Genomic DNA, 27,394 nt, shown 5'->3' with positions numbered 1-27,394 from the left:
GTTTTGGGGCCTCAGTTTCGAGCTCTGACGACAAAACAAAGATGTTCATGGATCTACTTGTTTGCAAATGGATGCATCAGAATGGAGCAGAGCAAAAAGCTTAAGGCCCCAAACATCATTTTCATCAGAGTGACCCTTTTCAAACACCACATATTCCATCTTTCCTTTTGGGTGCAGTTCACGAGTACTTGGTAAAAAACTTCTTTAAAACCTTTTTGGGGAGGACCCCCCCATTGTGGTTTTCCTTTTTTTTCTTTTGGGAGGGACACCACAGAACGGCCCCCGCATTCCCTTTGACCGGCACTGCTGTGAGGCAGCTCAGCCTCTGCAGAAACCTGCAGACACCCCAGCCTTCTGCCCGCCCGGCCGGGGCAGACAGGCAAACTAATCGAACCGTGAGTCATCCCGCTTTCCGCCGCTGCAGCACCGGAGCCTGCCGCGGCTCCTGCTACTCTAACACCGCCTCCTCCGCGGCTCTGCGGTAGGGATCCATGCCGCAGCAGAAGACTGTTTCGGCTTTGACCTGCAGGGTTTGAGGCGTTGCCAAGTACCGGCGTCCGGTGCGGGGATGCTGAAGGCGGGAGGAAGGTCACAGATGACTGCGGCTCGTGCGCGCTGCCTCCTCCTCTTCAGCCAGCGGCGCTGCGTTCCGTAAAAGGAGCGGCCGATTCCGCTGACCCCTGCGGACACGTGCCGTGCGCCGTCACAAGCGCGGGCCCTCTGCCACCTTCATTTGTTTGGGTTGGTGAGAGCGCGCAGGACGCGGTGAGACGCCACGCACGCCGGGCGAGCTTTCACGCACTGATCCAGCTTCGAGGAAAGGTAAGGAGAAGTCTGTCTGTGCACGCGCTTCCGGGTACCAACTTTCCTGATGAAGAGCTGGGATGTCGTGGTGGTGGTGTTCACATTATCTGGTGCATGACTGCATCGTCAGGACACCAAGGATTGATGCTCCTGAGGACGGTGCAGAAACGGTCGAATTCTTCTGACCTGTCCTCTTATGGCTCATCTGTGACGAACTGGAATGTTTGCAGTTAAACTCACATGTGATGGTTTCATCTGCATGAATCCAGAGTTTAAACTGGTATCCAGTATCCCATGAACATCTACAGCTATTTGTTGCCACACATAGTCTGTACAAATGCTGACCTCTGCTTGGAGTTGTCTTAACTCCAAAAAACTTGACCGACTAAGATTGGTTCAGCCAACATTTCCCTCAGGCTCAGCTGAATTATTCAACCTTTGTGACTCTTTAACACTGTGTTTGCATCATATCTTAAATAAAACGGAAATTATTTTCAGCTGTCAGTTTCTAACTGATCTAGATCCCTATTGGGGAATATTTAACCTAAATGCAAATGTTGGAGCAACTCTGTGAAGGGTCTTAAAACCATAATTTCTTATCCGGTTATTATCTTTCATTTTTTCAAAACGTTGCTGCTGTACTAAATTAATGATTTCTTCCATAAGTTCCATTTTTATTTGCACAGAAGAAAGAGCCCTTCTTAGTTTATCAATAAAAACATTCAAATATGTGCATTTCTGCTGATAAGCATAATGTTCAGTTAATGTGTGTGTGTGCAGTTTTGCATATGGGAGAACCCTGACATTAGCTGTTTTGGGTTTTAACTCGTGATAAAGTTCAGCTAAAGTACAGTAAGTGAGGCTGAGTTGACTGCAGGAAAAGTTTGACTAGAGAGCCTGCTGCCCCTGTTGCCCCTGCTGGCCTGCTGGCCTGCTGGCCCTAATTCTTATTGTTTACTAGCACCTTTATTTCATATTGTTTCAGACAAATATCACATTTTTGTTCATGTTCAGATTTTAAAAGTATACATTTTTATTATTATTATGCATTATGTGCACATCTTGCCACACAAAGTAAAATTCACATCTGATACTTTCTTTAATAAAGCCATAACTAAAGTCAACATGACTTCAGACTTAAAGGCTGCAGAACATCTTTTTCAGAAGGTACTGCTGTCAGAGGCCAGACTGTGTGCTAAAAACACGGATAATCAATAAACCAGTAAACATGTCTACATTTGCACTGGTGTTATATTCCAATTGTTAAATAAGAAATCCTAGTGAAATATTTCTTCCCTTTTCATTTTGTGTTCATTAGGATTTTCCTGATGGTCAGTGGGAGCTGTGGATCATTTCTTAACACATATTCCCTATTTGGATGATGAAAAAAGGAAAACAGTGAATTGTTGCCTAGTACAGAAAGTGCCTCTGGATCGGTTTTGTTGTTCACCAAAAGTGCTGAGCATGTAGACGATAAGCCAACGAGGCAGTGCAAATATAGATAAATATATATTTGTCTGTTCAAACTTCTTTGCGACTTTGACTCTTTATGTCTCCATATGATAGGAAATGGCGACCAAAAAAGACAGATGCAAGGACCGAGCTCCACGGGAGGAGAGCCTTGAAGAGAAGAGCAGCGCCCCCTGTCCTGGAGACACTCTGCCCTGGAATCTGTCCAAATACCAGAGGGTTAAGCGCTCCAAGTCAGCCTCAGGGGAGGTCCTGGATCCAGCCGAGAGGGCAGTCATTCGTATTGCAGGTAGGATGAATGAAGGCGCTTCTGCACTAATGGGACTTGTGGACTTGGTTTGAATGAGCAGGAAATGTGGAAAATAGGGAAAACTTCTTCATGTGGTTGGTTTGGAGCTGTACCGTGGTGTTGTGAGTTCCTGGTTTGAATCCCATAGCAAAGGAAAGTGCTCCTCCTTCGTGGCACAGCGCGACGCGGAACACCCTCACGGTGGAGAGTTCGGTTTCCCTCGGCTGGGAGGGTTAGCCCTTAAAAAATAGTTTCCGGACAACCCTACCCCTCTAAATTCCCCTTAAAATTGGAGGGGTAGGGAGATAATTCAGCCTAGGTGTCGGTGTATCTAAGTGTGTGACTCTGTGATTGCTAACACCCCACCGTTGTCATTAAGATGGATGGAAAGGCTCCAGTAACCTTTGACCCTGCACAGGACTGAACTGGACTTGAAGATGGATGAATGTGTTGGGTTTGCTGTCATCCTTTTACACATGAATCAGAAGACGTGCATTCAGCCAGTGGTGTTCAACCCAGACAAGCAGGGAGTGGCAGTGAGCGGGATTCTTCTTCTTTTGCTTTTTTATTGTTCACTAGTTCTTCCAAGTTCCAACAGGGGATTATTGTCGGAAGAGATTGCAGGAAAAAATCCCAGGATTAGGTTCAAGTAAGAAATAAAGCATGAAGCAAAAAAAGGCTGATATTGCTGATCTCTCTAACGTACTGTTACAAACATTTTCCTCTGCACAACCTTCTTTTATCCACACTTACCAGCCTTTTATTAAAGGGCCTTTATCATGAAAAACCAACTTTTTTTAACTTCTAACTTTATTATATTGTTCCATCCTTACAAGAAACAACCCCAAAGCGGTGTTTTGATCCATTCATGCATTTTTTAGCGTTCTGCGCTCTGAGCACCAGCCCCTCCTAATCCAGGGAAAGCATCGAGTCCTTCACATCACAGCAGACCTCTCGTGAACACAGCAGCAGTGGTGAAGAAGGCTCAGCAGCAGCTCCACTTCTAGAGAGTACTGAGGACCCGAGCACCCAGCTACTGGTGACCGGCTACCGCTCTATAGTCTAGTAACGTGCTACAACGCTGCGGTTCTCCACCCGCACAGAGGAAGAGAAGAGGGTTGTTAGGACAGCAGAAAGGGATCATCGGCTGCTCTCTGCCCAGCATTTACCTCTCTCGATGCCTACATAAAGCCCATAGCCTCGCCAAAGTCAGACTCCACAGTGGAATCTGTCTTTGGTGAGGCTATGGGCTTCATCCTGGACACCACCTCTTGGACTTATTGCCCTCTGGGAGGCAATACAAGTCAATACGAGCAAAATACAACAGGCTAAGAGACAGCTGTCTGAACCCTGAATACGGACAGAAAATAACAGCGGATTTCTAACTGTTTTACAGATTTGTTGTTTGCTTTATATGTTGCTTTCTTTTTTTTGCTTTCTTTGCACAAGGGAGCTGCTGCTAAATTTAGTTGTATTCTGTGCAATGACAATAAAGCTATTCTATTCTATTCTATTATATTGTGATGTAGATAAGTGAATAACCGCTCCTTCCAGGAAGAGTCTGTGCTGCAAGCTCCGCCCCCAGGCTAACATCCACTTTCTCTGCAGAGCTAACGGTGTTCGGCAAAAACTCTTTCCTTTTTTGTCCACAATACGCACGTCCACCTTTGCTAAAGTTCAGATGTTTGTTTTCACGGTCGAAACGCAGACACGCTGCTGAGCCTGACTCTAGGTTGACGTCATGAAATGGGCGGCACCCACAAGGAGCGAAAGGCGGGGCCTCAGAGATCGAGCCGTCTTACTACTGAGTAGGAAAAAGGGCTGCGAAAATAACTCATATTTGATAAAACCTTCGTTCTTTAGTGTGCCAAAGGTAACATATTATCATAGATACAGTGCCTTGAGAAAGTATTCGGCCCCTTGAACGTTTCAACCTTTTATCACATTTCAGGCTGCAAAAATAAAGATATAAACTGTAGTTTTTGTGAAGAATCAACAAGTGGGACAAAATCATAAAGTGGAACGAAATTTATTGGATATTTCAAACTTGTTTAACCAAAAAAAAAACTGAATTAAAGTTACAAGAAGCATTTAGCGGGCCCGAGCATGTGCAACCGCCCCACGAACAACGTCCCACTGGAGTCATTTTGCGTCGCCGCAACCACCCGCTTCGCACAAAGGAAGAGTCGAGACGTCGCATTCGGTAATTCGACATCCAAGTCGCGGCCTCACGACCGCAACCTAATATTCCGAAACTGCACAAACATCTGCAAAAAGCTTCTGTGTTTACAGGAATTCGTAATTTTTCTACACAATTTCCAAGTATTTGGCTGAATTCCTATTTTCACCAAAAGGGGGCGCTGTAGGCATGATCAATGAATCAACCTAATCTTTTTCCTCAGCCACCATTTCCATCACACATTTCCATCACACATGCTACCTGCAATCCCCCCCCCCACCTGCCCCACCACCTTGTTTATATCTTTTAAAAAAAATATAGTCAAAACAATTTTAATGAATGTGGTTGTGTTTTGAGATGAAGGTGCTTATCTATGCATTATTTCATGTTAATTTGATTATTGGAACTGTATGTTTACATGTTTAGGTCAATAATGTCATGAACAGCTTCATGTTATCTAGTGCTGTAAGTTTTTAACCTAATTAAACCTAAACATGCCACCCTGTTGCTAATCCAGTTGATATGGTTCTCCATCTGTGTCTAAGGCTACGTTCACACTGCAGGGCCTAATACTCAATTCCGATTTTTTTTTTAAAATGCGATTTTTTTTTTTTGCAAAACTATTCACATTTCCAAATAAATCCAAATTTTTGTGATCTCCTGTGTGACCGTGAAATAACCCAGAATTGACCCGCATGCGCAGAAGAGAACTCAACGGTGAACGACGTCACTCGTTGTTTGCGGAAGTAGCTAACGTTAACAATGGATGTCAACAACAGTGTTGTCAACAGCGGAGCTCTTTTTGCATTATTACATTCATTTTCAAAAAGGAGCCAGCACAATTACAATCTTCTCATTTTCACCAGCCAGGATCGTCTGGACCCACTGTTGTGGAATGGGGATGTGTATGTGCTGGGGCTGCGCGCGCGTGTAAGAGAGAGGAGAGATCGCGTGCAGTGCAGGAGGGAGTGAGAGGGGCAGAGGAAGTGTGTCGGGTGCGCACATTCATGTTGTGTATTATGGAGGAAGGAGAACGGTAATAAAAGAAGGTTTCCCCCAGAATAAACGCTATTGACTCTTTATTAACCCGCTCTGGAGAATCTGAGGGTCCGAACGGGAAGTGAACACCGAAGGACGATCCACCTTCTGTCCCCCGCGCTTCTGACCACGGTCGGAAAGGGAGAAAAAAAAGTCATGGTTCAACACCACGCTCGGCCATTTCGCTGGAAATGTTTTCAAAAACCGCCCGGTTGCGATAAGAGCCCTTGAGTTTGGCCTGAATAGAGCTGTCACCCCAAATATTAATCAAATCGGTGACCTCGCTTCCCTTCCACTGACTGGTCTCAGCAGCATCGTCCGCCATGGTTGATGTTTATGTTTTTGTTCCCGCCTACTTCAACGCAGAATTATGACGTTTGTAGCGTATCGATGACTTACGGGTCGGATACATGTGGCCTGGCCGTTCAGAGGAAGGTCGCATTTCAAAAGATCAGATCTGTGTCGTCCAGACTGTCATGAAAAGATCAGATACACCCTCAGAAGGGTTGACTTGGTGATTTATTTTAAAAAGCTGCTAAAAACATGTATTTTTAAGATTTCATTTTCTAATTTGGGTTTTACATTTTGTGTTCCATTTTTTGTGTTTTTATTGGGAAGCATTAGTTTTTGTTTGGTGTTTAAAGGTGCTGCATATATACACATCATTTTTAGAGACATTGCTATCAGTTGTGTTTGTTGGTGTTGTAGTTTAATTTCATTGGATGTATAGAAAGGAAAAGAAGTTCCAACATTGATTAAAAAAAAAAGGATATAAGGGATATTTATTATCCTATGTTACATCTGTAGGAGTGTAGTGAGGTTGGGTTTTGTTTTGGAGCATATTCATATGTTTTGTTTGGAAAAAAAAAAAAGATAAAATGTTGAGTTAATTGCATTTTGGATAAATAAAAATAAAAAGCAATGATTAGTACTAAAGATGTATAAAAGACATACAAAAAAAATGAAAAAGCAGTCTTTCAGTGCTGAACCCATAAAATACGAAATTTTTCAAGAGTCGCAAAAAAGTTTGCACAAGCATCGTGTGAAAAATTTGGTGAGTTTTTAGGTATGTTAAAAGCCCCAAAAAGGCGAATCTTTTGTCAGAAGTAAAAAAAGAAGAAAAATAATAAACCTTTTACATACAATAGGGTCCCTGCCCTACGTGCTCGGCCCTAAATATTGCAAAATGATTCCGCCCCTTTCCTTTTAGTGCAGGATCTCTGAATGATCCAAAGTTGACCTAAATGACTAACGATGATAAATAGAATCCACCTACATGTCATCAAGTCTCTGTATAAATGCTCCTGCTCTGTGATCGTCTCAGAGGTCTGTTCAAAGCACAGAGAGCATCATGAAGAACAACGAACACCAGGCAGGTCCCAGATTCTGTTATGGAGATGTTTAAAGCTGAATTTGGATGGAAAAGATTTCCCAAGCTTTAAACCTCCCAAAGAGCACCGTGGAAGTGATGATATTGAAATGGAAGGAGCATCAGATCTACAAAGCCCCAGCCGTCCATCTAAATTTCATAATTGTATATCATTTGAGTCCTTTATAGCTTTCCTTTCGTTTTATTTTCCTTGTCTTCTTGAGAATGGAAGTCAGTTTTTACCAACTATGTGTGGAAAAGCTGTTTTCGTGTGCTGTTAGTGCAACGACAATAGAAATGAGATTTAATTATCTTACAATTAAGGATTTTAGCTTAACAACTTAGATTAGGAGCATTGTACAGTGTTGGATTTCAACATGAAGACTGAAGAGAGACCGATACTCTAAGAAATTAAATATAACAGGCTTTATTACAGTGAATTGGAATTCCATTGTTCGAGGATGTGATTCTGCTTTCGCTGCAGCCTGTTTCCATACTGCACCTCTTTAAATGTCAGTCCTCAGAGGAACAATTAACTTGGACAAGGATACAGTGACTTAAAAGGAAACTAAGCTGCACCGTTACGCACAAACTGTACAGTAAACAGAAAGCTTTTCCTCTGCAGACAACAATTATTGTCTTCTTAGCTCAGCAGGACATCCACATTTTTCATTAAAGGAAGGGAAACTGCTTGAGACAATTGTTTTTCAATGCTAGGTGTGGTGCTCTGCTCATGCACAAGGCTGGGATCATGCCCAGATCATCCGTAGGTGGAAAAAATGAATTTATCTAAAATGTGGGGCAGCAGTGCCAAGGAGGGATAAGTGTTGTTGACCGCTGCAGGTTTCTTTTTAGACACAAGAATGCACTACATTTTCTACAAGTCAAGTGTGAGATTCCTTTTTCTGCCATTTTAATGAAGTTGATTCTTGCAATCAATTATTTCTCCCTGTATAGAATTGACAGAAAATCCTTTTTTTTAATTAAGATGTTTTCCAAACCCTGTGATACATGAGGATTCAGGAAAAAAGCTCCTTATTTATAACGTTAAAGTCCCTATATCTGTCACACACCTAGGTGTGTGAAATTTGTTCTTAGCAGTTGACCCACCCCCTGGGGGAGCAGTGAGCTGCAGACACAGCCGCGCTCAGGAACCATTTGGTGGTTTAACCCCCCCAATCCAACCCTTTAATGCTGAGCGTCAAGCAGTGAGGCACTGGGTCCCATTTTTAGAGTCTTTGGTATGACTCGGCCTGGGTTTGAACCCACGACCTTCCAGTCACAGGGCGGACACTCTACCACAAGGCAACTGAGCTTATCCACTGTGTCAAATTTGATCAAGACATTTCAAACATGATGGATAAAATTCTTTTACACAGTTGATATTATTTTACAACAGGTAGGAACAACATGGGAACAACATGGGATTTACATACCTAGACCTTACCTACAAGTAGTCATTTAAAATAATGAATGGATGAATTGATTATAACTATAGTTTTGAAAATTAGCAAATCGTTTCCCACCAAAAGCTTTTTTTTATATTTTACGAAAGCAGCCATTTTGAAATGAACGAGAGAAGACCCTCTACTGCCCCTAGTGGAATGATGGTTTACTACGGGGCAGAGAACATGTACTAAGTTATATGTAATGGGTTTTTAAGGAACGTTTGGATCCTGCTAATAGTGGTTTCAGAATTTTGTGTATCATATATGATACAAATGGTTACATGGGGTTAATATAATCATCCATACTGGTGGTACGTTAGGTTTTGGCATTAAAATAAAATAAGCCTTATTTTTTTTTTCTGTTCATTTGTTAGTTTCTTTACAAGGTGTGTCTTCTTTAAAGTCCCTCTTCAATCATCTTTTGATCTATAGTAAATTTATTCCCAGTGGTCTTTTGATTATGAATATGCCCTTTTTAGGCAAAATCAATCTAGGACAATGTTTGTGCAGAGCAGCAATAGTTCATCAGAAACTCTCCTCTGAGTTGTGTCTGTTGGCACAGAAGTAAGCCATCATCTCCCACTGGCTTACAGCCCCCAGGGCTCCAGACTGCGACCATTTGCTCGCATTTTGCGACCAAAATTTGAGACTGTGCGACTGAATTTTACATCCAGTCGCACATGCGCGACCAGTAAATTTGCCTCCCCCACCCTCCGTATTTTTTTATTCATTAAACGTGGAAGCGGCCCGTCAATGATCAATGAAATGAGCAATGAAATCATCAATGAGACGCGAGCCCACACGCACGCAGACAGACACACACACTCGTGAGACTGGAGCACACGCGAGCGCACACTCGCATGTCATTGAGTGATGCCTGAGGCGGCCAATGCGTGTGAGAAGAATAGGGAAAGTCACTGCAAGTGGCTAAAATATGTGGAGGGGCGGGGCCTAGAGATAATCGAGTGCGCGTTAACGTCTGTGGGAAGGAAACGGAGACAAATCATCACAACCTGATATGTGCGTCTGAGCTATGAACAGCTAGCGAACTATTGATTCGTTCTTTCGACCTGCGGCTAGTATACCAGTGCCAGAGTGTCCAGCAGGGGTCTCAAACTCGCGAAGCAAACCACGGCTCTCATGCGCGGCTGTAACGACAGCACACCGCTCCCGCGGGAGATGGTCAGCTGAGGAGCATAAATGTCCCACACCTACATGCGTGACAACTAACGGGGCTCGAACATAAACACGTGTGAGCGACAACACGATTTAGTCTTAGACGCACTTAAAACACGTGTGGAAAATGCGTCTTTTATAATTATTTCAATGTTTTGTGATGTATGTAGCCTTTTTTAAATCAGTTGGTATTTTAAATTATTTTAATTGATCTGTGAACTACAAAAACCCATCAGGACGCATGTCCCATAATGCATTGTTTTGTAGTCTGTAGGGCAGCTTTCAGTCAGTTCAGTACTAAATTTCCAGCTGTGTTTGGTCAGGTTGGGGTCTTGCTTCCGCCCCTTTCTGGTGATATTTTGGTTTTGATTGACAGGTGATGTTAGAGCAAAAACAAAAATATGTCTCACACCAGGTGATCTGTGCAGCGTTACGTCCATCTGGGTGATCTCAAATTATTGTGCATCTTGGCTGCACGTATTTGGTGTCGCCAACATGAATTTCCATCCCCTTATGTTTACATACATTTAAGTATTGTTCTTAACTGTGAAATGACCGAAAGGTTATTACGGTAATCACTTGTTACTAAAAACTTTTTTTATTCTAAATTTATGGTATTTTGTTTACTATTTTTTCTGTCATGACAGCGATGCTGCTGTCAGTTTACCTTCTTGTTGCATCTTCAAAAGTGCAGAATAAAATCTGACACTGAATTTGAAAAAGCAGATTGTAATTTTTGCATCTATAATTAAAGTATTTATTTACTTTATTTATTTTATTTAGTGTATTTATAATACAGTGGAAATTAGAAGATCTGGTTTGCATGTTGATTTACGGTATGCGCCCCTAAATTTTCAGGTTGTGCCCCTAAAATTTTCATTTAGGGGCCACAGTGCTCCTAGTGAAAAAAGTTAGTCTGGAGCCCTGGCCCCTCACAAACCACAGCTAACTTTACTGGTGCAACAAAAATGGTGAGCCGTATTGGAGCTGTCCAGCTGTACAGTTTAGATCCAGATTGGAGGACAAAATGAAGACGTACATGGATCGATCTATTTGTCTGCAAGAACGGAGCAGGGGGATAGTGCCCGCCCATTTCAGATTCTACATCACAACTGAGAGCTTTTTCAAGCTGCATTTCGTCATCTGCTTCTGATTGGTCATGATTTGAATAAAGACAAAGGCAGTTAACATTTTTTAAATATGTCCTCCATCATGAGAAAAATGCTGCAAGGACATTAAAACAGGATTTTCAATGGAGTGGGTCCAGCAATTGCCTATTAAAACATTACTTCTGTAATTCTTTGTCTAAGCAAATTCGATTTTTTTGTTGGCAATTTGGATTTTTTTCCTTTATTTTCTTTTTTGTTGTTTTTGTTTAACCCTTGTGCTATCCTAGGCACTTTAACATTGGGAGTTGGGTCATCTAGACCCACTAGACAGTGATCTGAACCTTTTTTTCTTCAATGATTTATGATCTTCACCGGTGTCCATGGATTACATGAAATCTTTCCACCTATATCCACCTTTGTCATGGTAGGGAGAACACATCAATGTTAGGGTGGGGTCATCTAAGGATAGCACAAAGGTTAACAGAAACATTTTTATTGTTTGCTTTGGACTGCTCAGAAGAGGACATTTGGATCATTTCAGCACCGACGATAGATCTGTGCATCCTGTTGTCCTCCTGAAGGCTGGCTCAGGCGGTGTCAGCACCCATGGGTCAGGTGGAGCTTCTGTTGTTGTGTCTGCTGATTTGCTGTTGCAGAAATCCTGTCTGTAAGGGTTTGCTTGAGCTCCACTGGTACCAGAAGTGAACTGTGCGCTGTCTCAGTTCGTTATAACCTCTGTATTTATTCGTTTAACAGGGACAGTGCACATTAAAAGCATGGCAGCAATGCACCAGAATTGGCCCAAAGGATATTTTTCATCTGTAGTCCCCAGACTGTGACTGAAGAAACAGCAATCAGTCAAAAAAATGCACTAAAAGGCAACCTTCTATGCTATGTTCATAGTGGTTGTTCAAGAACACGCTAAATGTGCGGACTTGAATGTGCATTTAGTCCATGGTGTTTACACAGTGGGGCTTCATCTCTATTCCTTTTTCGACTGTTTACTAGCATGGTTGAAAACTCATGTGCAATAAATTCACCCAAAAAAGGATCCTGATAATGAAAAAATTAAGATTCAAAAGTAAACTTTGAAATTACAAGAAGTGCTCCAAACTTCTCTCAAGCTTTTAAACCCAATATTATTAACCTTAACCAAAAAGCCTATTAGACAATATGTACCGTACAGAATGTAATATCCTGGAATAGGCCTGCACAATATACCGCAAATTTATCGTTATCGCGAAATCAAGCTGTGCAATATGCATACCGCAAAAGACGGCAAAAATCGCAATAAATGATTACCTTAAATGTGCTAAAACAATCTCATGGCAGCTTGAAATATTGAACAAATGAAATAAATCCCTTTATGCATTTAACAAATTCAGAAGGACCCGTTTACGTTTTTGATCAGTCAGATGTGCCCTTTTATGTTTGATGTTTTCCTCCTACGTCGACGAGGGTCAGTTGGAGTATAATTTTTAAACTGTTGCAGTGAAATGGAAATGATGTTTTTTTTTTTTTTGCTATTTGTTTATATACCGCAATTTATATCATTATCGCAATATTAATGACCAATATCGCATATCGCAAGTTTTCCTCATATCGTGCAGACCTATCCTGGAAGATGATTTTTAGTTCCAAACTGCATCAACCATGGAGGAAAAAGGAGAAAAAAATTACCTTTCTCCTATTGTCAAGTTAAAAATATTGTGATCTTAAAGGAACCATTTGTTTCACAGTTTAAGAAAATGATCCGGCAGTGGAAAAAAGTGGACATTTTAATGAAGTTAAAAACAATCTCATCTAGGGGTGGATGAGGTTTGTCTTCCAATAAGAAAACAGGCAGACAGGATACCAAAGTGGTCCAACCCAGATCTACATAAAGATCAGGCCTTGATATGCTTTGGTTATTGAACATGTAAGGGTAAACGGCACATAGAAGCCGGAACTGTCCAACGCAAAGCGGGGGACATTAATGCTGATAATGCACACTTCAAAGGCAATTAACCCGCTTATACCATGGTCACTTACAACAGAAACACATATTCAATCAGTTTTTAGTCCTTTATTCTTGTTATTTTTCCGTTTGAATCGCTTTTTTCACAAAAAGCAGAGTATTTGTTGCGAAGTGCGGCAGAGCCGCCGCTCAGACCTCCGATCTCGACTACAGTGGCAAAGGAAATCGATATAGAAATGCTGATGGTCACGATGGTTAAATAGAGCATCAGTTCAGAGAGAAAGTTCTCCTCTTACCTCTTGTTTTTGTCCAGATGATGAAGATAAAGTTTGTTTAAAAGAAGCAGAGCAGTGATACAAAAGATTTAGGCTATGTGACCGGAACTACTTTTTTAGGCATTCCTTATCACTGTGGATTGTCACTTTTTAAAGCACACCCAGCAGCCAATAAGAATCGAGTATTCACCCGGACTACATTATAATAGAGGTTAGAGTACATCCCGCTGTGCATTCATCCTGGCTTTTTCCTAACCAGACATTCTGTCTAAAAAATCATGACCAATTTATTTTTTGATTCTGTTCCCTTACAAAAATTGACAGTTATTTGCTTGCATATTGTTATTATCAAAGTAAGTAAACAAAGAAAATAGTATTAAAAATGGTCAAATAACATCACGTTTAAGGAATGTAGTGTAAATGGCAGTGTGATTGTTCAAAAAGAGGATTAGCTGATTGGGTTTGGATTTGGGGTCAGCAGCAGCACAGGTAGGTATTCAGAAATCAGGAGGTCATTTTGATACCAGGCTATCAAAAAGATAACTCTCACTCAAGGTTATTTTTGTCTCGACTAGTTTGAGGTTAGACAACATCCTGTCACCTTTAAAGGCAGCAAACAGGCTAAACGAAAAATCTTAACTGTCTATTTCACCAAATATTAGGGCTCTAACAGACAGCAGTAACACATTTGACCAGCAGGGGGCCCTTTCTGTTGAGGTTGCAGGATGCCTGAAAGTGTTCTTCCTGGGGAGTCATCCCTGTTTGTGGAAAAAGTGTCTCATTTCCTTCACCCGTCTCGAATGGCATAGACTCCATTGTGTAGCTGGTGTTGCAGAGCTCTGCCTCATGCAGTAAATGAAACACTTTCTGAGACATGTTTAAAATAAATTAAAGTTTAGTTCCTAAATTTAAGAGGATTCTTTATATTCTCCTTCATTATTGAGGGTCTTCTAAACAGAAATAGCAGAGGGTGATCATCAGTACTTCCTGTTTGCCAGTAGAGGGAGCCAGGCTGTGCACACAACCGATGGCTGGCCTTACTTCACTCCTGCAAACCTGCACTCCTGCAGCTTAGGTGTGCCATAATGAGATGCAAATGAAGTTTTTAGGTGGGAACACACAGATACTTAAGGGATCACTTTGGATTTGATGTAGTTCCATGCACAAGGAATGCTTTTTCTGTAGCAACCATGTAACAGAAGGTGTAAAAGAGACATGAGATGTAGTTCCAAGTTCTTCAAACCTGGATGGTGTTGAGGAAATCCTTTTTAACAAGTTTGGTACTATCAGCATCTCCAGTGTTTCTTTGGGATTTGATCTTAAATTTAGCATCAAGTTGAATCTATATTTTACTTTAAAAAATGGTTGTGTCTTCTTTTCGTCTACCAAACTAAGGGATTCAGGACAATTCTTTGCTAGAACAATGAACCTCAGAGAAATAATTGTATGAAAAGACAAACCATATTTATGGAGTTCAGTTAAAGATTCACTTCAATCTACTTTCGATCTGTTTTCAAAGCATTCCCAGTGATCTTTTAATTTTGATGGTGTCGTTTTTGGCCAAAGCCCAAAACCTGCGTTGTTTTCTAGGACACAGTTTCTGCAGAGCGGCAGGAGTTCTTTAGGAATTCCCCTCTGAGTTGTTGGATGGTCCAGAGCAACCCGCCCCTCTCCCCATCAGAGCTCTCTCCCACCAGCTTACAGCCCCCTCACTACTGTTGGGCGATGTCCCTTAAATTGGCAGTTGACAATGTTTACAGTAAAACATCAGGATGGACGATGATATCGTCGGGGGGGGGGGGGGGGGGTATTTTTAATTATTTTATCATAAAATTATTATTTGTTATTTTACTTTATAACTTTAGTTATTTTATTTCCCAACTAATGACTCAGCCCCAATTTCAAATAGGTTTCAATAGGGGAAAAAAGTAGCGTCCTTACACTTAAGAAGAGTTGTGTACTTTTTAATATATCTTTTTACATAAATATTTTTTCTTCTTCTTAAAAACTATAATTTCGTCATCCGGGCTTTCCAATAGGTTGCACGTGAGGGGAAAAAAGTAGCGAACACCTGGTCCCTCACATGCTGGAGAAGATGGAGAGGGACCAGATGCCGGCGTTGCCACCGTGCCTTAGACAAAAAGTGGGCTTTAGGCAGCGTTCTTGTGAAGAGAGCAGCCACAGCAGCTGCAGCCACGCTCACTGATGAGCAAAAGGCCCAGACAGAAATGAGCATTTACCTGCAGGAAATGGCCTTCGATTGGGAAGAGGACCCACTGAGTTGGTGAAAAATGAACAAAAAAAGGTTGCCAGATTAGCACGGAAATATCTGTGCATATGTGCTACCAGTATTCCATCAGAGCGGGTCTTCAGCACAGCGGGGAGTGTAGTTACTCCAATTCACAGCTAATTAAAACCAGACAAAGTGAACATGTTGGTAATTCTGCCAAGAAAAAACAAAATTTAAACATGGTCTAGGTATGTAAATCCCATGTTGTTCCCGTTCTTGTTCTTTGTTGAAAATTGTCTTTAAAGGTATTTATTAACCAGACAAAAGTTAATTGACGTTCGCTGAATTCTGGGTTTAAACTGCCGCTTCAGTGCTGTAAAGCTACACATCTATGTAACAATGAGCACGATCTCCCGAGACACTACGATAAGATACAAATAATTCATTAATAAGGCCTGTTTTCTTGTACAAAAAAATGTAAAATAAATGTACAGTGATTAACATGTAAAAAAAAGACAAGATTCTGACAATGTCAAGATCAAATGCCTCACACCGTATTTTCACATACTAACACACGTCATGTCTCTGGCATAGACTACAGTGAGTATTTAAAATAGCATGTATGCTTCGGTAATATTCTCAATTTAATTTACAGAGCAATTCCTGCAAAGATTTAAGATTAACCATAGTCTGTATGTTTCACCGAGCAAAAATGATGACTGCCGTGGAGCAAGTCAAAGTTTTATTAACACAGGATCATTATTATTGGCAATACAATGACACCACAGCAAACGTGCAGAAAAAAAATCACAATCGATGCAAAACCAATGATCAAAAAATTTGAACTGTGATGCACAGCACACTCGGTCAGATACGGCCCTTATAGTGTAAACTGAGGGAAGTGACTTTAACAAAGAAATGACAAACAAAACAGAAAAGAAGTAGTCCGCTCCTAACTTCATTAGTCAATCATGCCGAGTGAGCCATCGTGATGGCTGACTGACATCAAGGTCCATCGGCACAGCCCTACCCCTCACACCCCCAACCCAACATTAGCGGTGCAACACAAATGGTGCACAATATTGGAGGTGTCCAACCGTACAGTTTTTAACCGCAGCTAGCTCAGACATGAAAAATGAAGATGTACATGGATCTATTGGTCTACAAGTGGATGCATTAGATATACAGTGTACTTTCTAAGTAACTAAAATCTTTTTCCAACAACAGTTTTTCGTCTGCTCCTGATTCACAACAATTGGAATAAAGAAATACTCAGAAATGCAATGATGAGCTTGATTTTCCTCCTATATGTCCTCCATCATCAGAAAAATGCCACGAAAATCTGTTAAACACACCAAAAACACAGTTTTCATCAGACTGGGTCTTTCAGAATTTCTGTTGAAAAATCTGCTGTTACTGTTCATATAAAGCAAAAGTAACAAGTTTAATCAAAGTTTGAGTAGTGTTTTAATTTAACATGCTACGCAGGACAAGGATGCTTTTGTTTAAGACTGTGAAGCATTTTATGGATGTTGTTTGCTCTCAGTGCATTATAAAGTGCATGCTCAACCTGCAGCCATTCAGGCAACTATGGAGTCAGAAATATTTAGCCAGAGAGACACCACAACAAATTAACACATTTTTTCCAGTGCCAGATGGTTTCTTTTTACAGGTCAATTAAAATAAAGTATTATTTTGATTTGTTTATACAAAAAGACTATTTTGAGGGCCCTTACTTATGTGGGGCTCCAGTCTAATGGCTTGGTAAGCCTCGATGAATACGTGGATTGCAGAAACCTTTCACACATTGGAGCATGCACAGACTCCCTGCAATCCTCTCATGCTGAAGAATGAGTTCAAGGGGCCCGAGCTTCTGCAAACAACTGTTCACTCTTGTTGATTGAGATCTACACACACTGTGCAGATCCACACATTTTCACCTGCTATACATGCCTTTTTCTGTAATAAATTTAGCCTCAAAGGTTCCCTGTCACAGATGCTTGGGCTGTAATGAGAAAGCCTGAAATTACCAGCAAATTGACAGTGAGACGTCTGCGAATGACCTTTAAGACTGACCACGATGTGAAACGGGAAAACATGTCAGTGAGATCCAGCGTCAGAGACTGTTATCACCTGCCAACATGTAAGATTCCAACGCCATGAACGAAGCCTCGCTGTGTCATGTGGTTTGTCACCAGCTTCTGTTAAAGTCAATGTTCCCGCTTTGCACTAGAAGTCAGACATAGCTCCAAGTCAGGATCTACAAATCATTTTGTTTTGAACCATATTAATAAACCAAGGTAAATAAATGAATCTACACTGGAACCAGAAGATACAAAAAATGTATTTTTACCTTATTTGAATGTATTTTTTTAAGAATCCACTCTATAACAGTATCTGTTTATGTAAATCTAAAAGTGGGTCTAGCCCAGTGTTTTTCAACCTTTTTTGAGCCAAGGCACACTTTCTCCTTGACAAAAATCCTGCGGCACACCAGCATCCAAACATTAAAAAAGGAGAAACTCATAGTCTGTATTGATTTACAGTCCCTCCATGATCTTTTTTTTTTGTGATAATTGTGGCAGAAAAAGCTGAAAGTTGCAGCTGTTTTTAAAAGATGTAATAAAAGTTAAGTTAGTTTTCAGTAATAATTATGAACTAAAATATTTGACATTTTACCCTGGTAGTTGTTTTTCCTTCAGTTTATTAGCATGCAATTTGATGTAACCTCACATAAAAAACCAATATATTCTTTATAAATTGTGATTTTTTTTTTCAATGTTGGTGCAAAGGCAACTGTAATTTATGAACAATTATATGATCACAATATGTTTCATAAATTTTACACAAAAAGACCAACATTATATTTATGTTTATTGTAGCTGCACAAAAAGTGAACCTGTTGAAGTTTTATTAGTTTTTCTTTTGTCTTGATCAAAGATGAAGTCTTTGAAAACTTTAACAAAAATGTTTTATTTCTTTTTAGATAATTAAATGGTTTGAATTTAGTTTAATGGTGTCTTTTGGCCACTTCACCTTAATCCTGGTTCTTAAATGTTGTTATTACTTCTTCATAAGTTTAACATAAAAAATAATCCAGACGTTATTAGAAAAGTGTTTCAGGTAGAAAGATGACTTGGACCAAACTCTGGGATGTTTGGCTGTTAATAAACACAAACCTGGAAGGAGAACTAAACTGTTGACCTCAGCTAAAGACGAGCTTTAGCTGGTATTTTTGTTAGAACTGAGAGACTTTATGAGCAGAATCAGAACAAGGAAGTGAAGACTTTAACCACTTCTGATTGGTCAGACTGATGACATGTGATTAAGCCTCCAAGAATGATTGGTGGAGACAGTTAAAGGGGCGGGACTTTTCCTAAAACAGAGCTGAAGCTGCAGCTAAATCGCGGTACCGTCATTATTATCAAAGGATCTTCAATAGAATCAAATAAACACAAAGAAAAAAGTATTTTATGATCTCTCATATTCCTAACTACTCAGTGTTTTATCAGGGCCTGTCTGGATGAAGAAAGAGCTGATATCCTGGAGATGCTAAATGCTTTTACATCACTGAATGGGTCATTTCCCATGGTACAATGGTTGAAAAACACTGGTTTAGGTGACAGACTTCCTCTCTCAGTCTTAATTTTCATCCATGAACTTGAAGAACGGACTACACGGTGAAGTAGTGACTAGCGCTCTTGCCTCCCAGCGAAAAGGCACTGGTGTAAAAACACCTTTCTGTGTGGAGCGTGCATGTTCTCTGGGCACCCCAGCTTTCCTCCACAGTCCAAGTTAAGTGGTTTCTCTAAAGTGTCCATAGGTGCATGCGGTACTGATTGTGGCCCTGCAACAGACCGACTCCCAAAGGGGATAAAGAAAAATGGATGGAGAGATAATGTGAATAGTACTTTACTAGAGCCATTTGGAATAAATCATTTCCAAATAAGAATTAAAATATATTAATTACATGGAATTTTCCAAAATATTTGGAAACCCCTTAATGACACCATAGACAGAGCGACTGACTGAGAAGCTCAAAGTTTGCTGTTGATTGGGCCAATTCCTATTACTAAACATTGAGCAGATGTTCTTCCCTTCTTACAGCAATGACCGTCTAAACCAAACTAAATCTTTGTCCAGCAAAGGGAAAAACGTCAGCCACAGACCTTTTCAGCAGAAAGCAGTTTGGATTGAACTTATCATCTTTCCTAACAGGAAAGTCTCCTGACTGATGTCACTTTGGGTTTGGCCAAATAAATGTAGCAGAGATTTTCCATCAGATTCTTTTCCTCGTTTCACTGCAGAGGATAAGCACAAACCAGCGTAGAAATGGGTTTCTGGTTTCCTTCATACTTCTTCCTTTCCTGCTGAACCCACAAACTATGACGAATCCCATCAACGTCCATCAGATCCTGCAGTTTCTGCAAATAAAGATTGTAATTGATTGATAACATGATGATGATTAAGGCAGCTAGCTGACTGACAATGCAATTGACTGACCGTTGCTTATATTTTTAATGACTTCTTGTTTTCTTTGGGCAGTCATTGTTGCATATCTTGTATATTCAGTTGTTGCACAAAAGGTTTTTTTCCTTCATTTTTTTTTAAACCTCTTTGATGTAAAGGTCAGGCCTGTGCTCCAACTGCCCTCCTTTAAATACCCTTATTGCACTCCACTTTGAAACAGCCCACAGCTTAAGAGGGTAACTAGAGGACAAACACAAACCAAATCTTTTTCGTTTTAGGATATAGCAACCAACTTCCTATTCTTTTAATGAAAAAAGAAAAATATTGTGATATGTATTTTTTTGTTATTTTCTTTTTTTATTTGAATACAAAATTCTAGTATATACTTGATCAGAATAGTTAAAGACCCACTCCGATGAAAACTGTATTTTTGGTGTTTTTAAAATGTTCTTGTGTCATTTTTCTGATGATGGAGGACAGATACTGTATTAAGAAATTAAATTTTAGGGTGTATTCAGACTGGAAAAATCCTTTGTTTCGATTCGAGTCTGCTTAATTTGTTCCGGATTGAGTCCCAAATCCTTGCGTTTGGTGTGTATTCAGACTGGCATCACGCGCCCCATTCTGTTACAAACCAAAGCTTGTAAGCAAAACCATGCGACTAAAGATCTCTTCAGTCATTGGTCAGGAACTAAGAGGGTCAAAACAAAGAAAGACAGACGGACGTGCTGCTAAAAGTTAAAACTTTCTATTTCAATTACCAGTTTTGAACAACCCTTGTTACTTTGGTACAGCGGTTCATGCGGCAAGGTGGTCACTGTACAGGAGACGTGCCGTGTGCTTTAACTCAGAGGATGCTACAAACTGCAGGGATGAGGAGACGGCGGTTTTTAAAAAAATACTTTCAAAACATGTAGAACAAGTATGTATGATAAGAACAATAGCAGGAACAATGGAAATGCCAGTGGATGTTATATATATTACAAAGGAAATATTTCAAAACAATATTTATATGAAGACAATATGAAGATGTTCAAAGACAGATACATCTCATATATACGGACCAGGATCTGCTTGGGTGTATTCAGACAGAAAAGTTGTTCTGGGTTATCAGAGGAAACAAATTCTGGTTCACTTTAATTCAACCAAATGGGTCTTGTCTGAATACACCCTTAAAATGGTAAAGTTGTATTGTAAGCTAGCAGGAGAGCATGTGAACAGAGAGTTCTTAGTTATGAATGATGGGAAGGGAAGCAGGGTTGCTCTGCACCAACGCTTGTGCCCACAATTCGGCTGTGAATTTCTGATACTTTTTTCTTAACATCTTCTTGGCAAGTTTCATTTTTTTTCGTTTTGATGGAGCCTGAAGTAGGGCATTTTCCACGGGTGACATCATATGCTGCACACCTGCTTTGGGTGTCCAGAGGCTGAGCAGCCTGTTTCTAAATGTAGCAAAACTACCATTTTCCATCAACAAACAGTCATAATATTAGCAGCAGAAAAGGGCTCTACCAACTGAGAAACTGTAAAAAAAAGGGACATTGAAATAGCTCTTTGTAAATCACTCAGAATGAGTAAATCTTCTTGAGTGGTTATCAAAATATGCATTGATGCCATACTATACCTTTATTAGAGTTTAATGTGTTGGTTTTAAAATCCCATTTGACCATGTCTGAATTAATTTGAAGAAAACAAAGCAACATTTTAAATTTACTTTTAAGTCCAGAATGTTTAGATACCCCTTGAATGAAAATTAAATCAATACAATTATAGTAAAAAGATACGTTTTTGTTGTTGTCGATATTTTTTCTTTTTCCATTGCATATGTCATTTGAGAGGCAGTGGTGTATAGCACCTCTTTTTGAAGAGCCAGAAGGTTTTTGGTTCAATTCCCAGGCAGGTTCTGTCTGTCACAATCACCTTTTGTGCTTTTCCCTCAGCTTGCAGTCTATTCAAAGTCTGATCTCTGTCTTCTAGGGTGAAATGTCACTCTATGTTTTTAAGCAAGACATGCCAATTCTAAGTTCTTATGAACTTGCATCATATTCAGGGGATTTCCCACCTTTCCCCTCATGGCAGCAGAATAGACTTGAGTAAACATTCATTTAAACTTTGTATTTTGAGACTTTTTGCCCAATATGCAGTTAAGCCATAAATGATTCAGGGAGGGTCCGTAGAGAGCAACGCCCTTTCAAGGACGCCCAGTTTCACATTAACCCGAGGTAAGTTACAGGACCAACTTTTAAGGTGATATGTTCTGAAAAGAGTTTCTTTAAAATGTCCAGGATGAGCTTTAATCATCACAGAGCTGGAAATTATAATTGTAAAGGGTTTTGCAAACACTTCTATGAAAAGCGACCCACAAATAAAAAAAGCTGATGTATTTCTCAAATAAGTCCTGGAAGCAGATGCTCCCAAAGGCAGACTAAAACCAGCTCTTTGCTTCTGTTTTGGGGCTCGGGCTCCTTAGTTTGGCTTCTGTTCCTGCTTTCTCCATCTCATTATCACAGCATTTACAAAGAGTTGGTGTTTTGCTTATTGATTTTCTTTGTATTTTCCAAGTTGGTCAGATCTTCTCACTTTCCATCTTTTTGTGAGAATTTCAGGTTTTGGTTTTTGCTTCTTACTTTATTTTTTGGAAATGTTTAAAATAATTCCATACACGTATAGGGGATCCATATACTTGATTTGTTCTGCTGGTTCATAAATTAAGAGTTTAAAATACTATGAGGTGTTGGAAGTTATCCATTTCTTTCTGTCTGTTAAAAATGTCATGTGGAGGATTTAGCCAAACTGGTCAGATATCTGAGGCTGCTGCAGGCGGCCTCTGGTCTAGCTGCTGCTGCTGCTTCTGCTGCTGCTGCTGCTGCTGCTGCTGCTGCTGCTGCTGCTGCTGCTGCTGCTGCTTCTGCTGCTGCTGCTGCTGCTGCTGCTGCTGCTGCTGCTGCTGCTGCTGCTGCTGCTTCTGCTGCTGCTGCTGCTGCTGCTGCTGCTGCTTCTGCTGCTGCTTCTGCTGCTGCTGCTGCTGCTGCTGCTGCTGCTGCTGCTGCTGCTTCTGCTGCTGCTGCTGCTGCTGCTGCTGCTGCTGCTTCTGCTGCTGCTGCTGCTGCTGCTTCTGCTGCTGCTGCTGCTGCTGCTGCTTCTGCTGCTTCTGCTGCTGCTGCTGCTGCTGCTGCTGCTGCTTCTGCTGCTTCTGCTGCTGCTGCTGCTGCTGCTGCTGCTGCTGCTGCGTGGCGAGCAGCTAACTCACGCTGAGCCTGCTCTCTGCTTCATTATCTGTACCTTTAAGAGGAGGGGCCTCACACATATTAGTATTTCTCAGCTTGGCTTTGGGAGGGTACTAAAAGAGAGGAGTGGGGGGGCTGTGCTGTGGAACAAAGTTGGAAGCTTTGGAGGGTTCACACACATCTGAAAGAGCAGACTGAGGACAGCAGAGGCTGTCTCGCACTATCCTGACAGGAGAAGAGAGAAAAAAGCTGGCCTGAAGAAGACAGAGGAGCCCCCACGAGCAGCATGGCCATGTACGAGCCCACCTTTTTGCCCCCAAATGCAGAGGAGCAGGACTTCATTCAAGCTTATGAAAATGTCAGGGAGAAGTACAAAGGTGAGGACGTCGGCAGCTGAAGCCTGATGGGAAAACTTTGTGTGTTTTAGAGGGAGGGTCTGCTCCATGTCTCTATTTTTAGTGTCACTGGCTCAGCACAGGTGCAAGCCTATGATGGTTTACAGAGCACCTTGCTGTGCTTTTGGCTGCCGTGACTCAGTGTTTGTGTCACGCATGCTGCAGCTCCTGGCCTCTGAGTGTTTTATTGATTGGTGCACATGTTTGCCGTCACTCTTCCAAGCAGCCTGAGAATGCATTTTGCCTGAGTCGAGTGGATTAACACAAGTGCTTCACTTTGATGTGCGACCTCACAACGGCTGGCAGGCTGTGCTGACCTCTGACCTCAACCAGAGGGTGGTTTAGTCTGATCCCTGATGGTCAGCCTCTTTCTAGCCACGACACAAGTTTTTTTAACAGGTGCTGTCGAGCAACAGTGACATTTGTTTTGTGCTGTCATTTGAACATCTGCTATCCTATTATTCCCTCGGTGATGACGTTCAGAGGGCCTTTAATGTTCATGTGACTTAGTTTGGTTTTGATAAAAATGGAAGAATGAGTAAAGCAAAGCCAGAAAGTCTGATCAGTCCTAACAAGTGAACAGAAAATCTAGATAGGTGTCATGACTCACTTCCACTGTGTTCTTCTTAAGGGACATCCAGCTTTCTCTTCAAAGTTTAGGTGTCATTACTTTGTCATCTTTTTTTTCTTCTTGGTTTATTCCGGAAGAAGGAAGAGCTTCTCTCATAATATATGATAGTTTTCTTGGTTTTGTTTCTTTCTATATCTTTGTTACTGTGAAAGTCTAACTGCTTGACTGTCGCTGAATCATCCTTTCTCCTTTTCAATGACTCAGCACTCTGTGTCTGTGTTTGTGTGTACATGTCTCTCTTTTTTTCCCTCAGATTTGTGTGTGTTGCTGTCTGTAAACATTCTCAGATTGTTTTTGAGACGCTAAAAGTCAAACAAAAGTATTTGCAGAGACTGCTGCGTTCCCAGTGGCCCTGACATGACTGCTCACAGCAGATATTGGACAGTCAGTCTGTGGATCTTTGTGTGACGGAGAGAAGGGTTGCTGCATCGTAACACATGAATGATGCTGTTTGTTTAAGATCAATGTTATTTCTGTGCTGTAACGGGAAGCAGGAGCTGCTCAGTGGCAGGTGTTTATCCTCCATGTTTGTCTGCTTTCCCTCCTCGACAGCATTTGTGCATCACTGAGGTCCTGCTCCTTATTAAGGCACACACAGGCAGACACAGGCATTTTCCTCTCATTATTCCAAGCAGCTTTTCAGCCTGGATGCGTGCAAAGCTTTAGGGAGCTTGTTCTCTGTAGGAATTCAAAAGTTCACACTGGTGACATGTAGTTTGACTGTATAGTTTTGTATAGCTGTGTCCATGATTCTCTGTAGAATAAATAAACAGATCTATGCCTCTGCTTGTCTATTTATGACCTGATTTCATCTTGGAACTTTGATGGAGACCGGCCTCTTTTTTTTTCTTTCCAGCTAAACAGTTCAAAAAGATATTTAGATCTCGAGTTGGGGTGGGTAATGTGTTTGTGAGTAATTCATATCTGATATCCGTGAAGGAGTTTTCAGTTTGGAAAAGAAGAGATTTGATGACTAACAGCTACTTAAAACCTGGTCCACAGACCAGTAACTATTTTACCAATAAAAAGTGGTTCTTGTCACAGTTAATATGTAGAAATTCAAGCAATATTGACAACATTTTTTGTAAAACTATAAAGTGGAGCTAAACACTACTGGAGCTTAAGCTAATGAAAACATTTGACTCTTGAGTTAAGTACAATTTTTATTTCCTTTGAAAGATTAAATTTTTCAAAATCCCAATGTTTGATATGAGTTTTTTTTATACATTAGATATTTGAAATAGGTTTTGACCACAAGTTTGACCATATCAGCATTTGTGTTAACTTTGATATAGTGTGTATCTTTTGCCTTTTTGATGAAGCTTTTAGAACAAAGTGTTGTTTTAAAAAAAGAAAAAATGTGGTCCTCTGGTGTCTTTCTTGAAGCTTTTTATCAGTCAATATCAGCAGGATTCCTCTAAACGTCCTTTTAGAGACCCGCTCCAATGAAAATTGTGTTTTGGTGTCTTTAATATCTTCATGTAGCCTTTTCCTGATGATGGAGGACATGTATAAAGAATATTAAGACTAACACTACGTTTCTGAATATTTCTTTGTATAAATCATGGTAAATCAGGAGCGGAAGGATAAAAATTCAGTTTGAAACCGCTTGTAGTTGTTACTTGCAAGCTACAACCAGCAGGCCACAGGGTTCCCGGTCCGCTCTATCCTGATGCATCCGCTTGTAGACCAGTAGATCCTTCTGCAGTGCTTATCATCTCAGGTGTTTGTAACGTCTGAGTTGCCATGTGGATCAAAACTAAACTGCTGGGTTTCTCCAATATTGCTCACCATTTTTGTTTCTCCAGTAATTCAAGGTTTGGGGTGTGAGAAGCTCTAAGCTAGCAGGAGAGAGGGGAAACAGGGAGGTGATGGGAAATGAATACAGGCTTACTCCCCACCTGCACTTCTGTCCACAACTCCAAAGTGAATTTCTAATGAACTATGTCCTAGAAAACAACACAGATTTTCTAATAATTCTGGCTCAAAAACGGCATAATGGGCGGCTGGGGATCAGGCGGTAGAGCGGGTTGTCCAATGATCGAAGGGTCTGCGGTTCGATCCCCGCTCCCCCCAGTCACTTCACCCTCCCTGCTACGCCTCTGTCAGTCTGCCCCAGGGCAGCTGAGGCTCCATCAGTAGTTACCATCACCAAGTATGAATGATGGACACATTGGAAGAAGTTTGAGCGTCTGGAAAAGAGCAGATAAATTTAATCCATTATTAATATAATCCTAATTAAAAGTCCAGTGGTGACGGTTTTACAATGGATCAAAATATGGTTGGAATTTAAAAATTGACATTGTGAAGGATGAGGCATTATCTGGTGATGTGAGTCCAAAAAATCAAACTAACTGTCGTTGTCGAGTATCTCTGTTTGCCATAAGACAGTTTAATGTAAAACTTTTCCTGGATGTGGGGAGCATTCTAGTATCTTGTGCTTCCATGCAAAGAGCTAATTTGCTTGCATAACCACCCAGGCTCTTTAGAGACCGCACGCTGCTTCAAGCTATGTCTGAGTGGAAGCTGCAGCAGTCTCCTTTGTTATAGGAAAAGTAACTGGTCACCTGATTAGAATAATTGGTGTTTCTAAATTTCCCTTGTAACCAAAGTTTTGACTGCTTATCTTGTGTGAGTGTGTGCTTGCGTGTGTGTGTGTGCGTGTGTGTGCTTATCTGTGTTCACCAAGCTGAAGGAAAGAATTTTTTCTTCTAGTTTCCTTTTTCTTTCCTCTATGGTAGTATAAATAAAAGCGAGGAAGATTTCAAATAAGTGTTTAAAAATGACAAGTTTGAGGTCTGAGAGATAGAGCTGGAGTCTGTAGGTAGATTGTTCCTCCAGGAAGTATTATATTGCAAATGTCTGCATAATCTCGTCAATTATGTTTTACATAGATTCAGAAACGTTAGGTTAAGCTTTAAGTTAAACTACAAGTTTTCATAATGTTTTTTTTCTTTTAGTTGTTTTTTTTTTACATGGTTTGATTGTTTTTATCAAATTGACTGAAAGATGAAATTGGCTGAAAGTTAAAATGACAGATCCTAACTTTAGATCAGTCAGTGTGTAATTTCACTGTTTATCCTCCTTTTGAAAAGGTCTGAGTTTATCAACCCTTTAACACCAGAAATGTCGTTTGAGAGGCCTAAATAACACACACTTTTTAACGTATTGGAACCCTTAGACCAGCCAGTGGCCTTGTGGTAGAGTGTCTGCCCTGTCACTGGAAGGTTGTGAGTTCAAATACCAAGACTCTAAAAATGGGACCCAGTGCCTCCCTGCTTGACGCTCAGCATTAAGGGGTTGGATTGGGGGGTTAAACCACCAAAT

At 40.8% G+C, this 27,394-nt stretch overlaps 1 protein-coding gene across 1 annotated transcript in view; it reads left to right on the top strand.

The window, feature by feature from the left end:
• The first annotated feature begins 339 nt into the window (after positions 1-339).
• Positions 340-27,394, top strand: part of LOC101157521 (plectin) — a 194,012-nt gene continuing 166,957 nt past the window's right edge. The window contains exons 1-2 of the mRNA XM_023964104.1: positions 340-822; positions 2,371-2,563. Coding sequence (XP_023819872.1) covers positions 2,374-2,563 — 190 coding nt within the window. The 5' untranslated portion in view covers positions 340-822; positions 2,371-2,373. The remainder of the gene's footprint in view (positions 823-2,370; positions 2,564-27,394) is intronic.

The sequence above is a fragment of the Oryzias latipes genome, chromosome 16 (assembly GCF_002234675.1).
Source record: "Oryzias latipes chromosome 16, ASM223467v1".
Taxonomy (NCBI): Eukaryota; Metazoa; Chordata; class Actinopteri; order Beloniformes; family Adrianichthyidae; genus Oryzias; species Oryzias latipes.
This window is presented reverse-complemented; position numbering and strand designations above follow the sequence as displayed.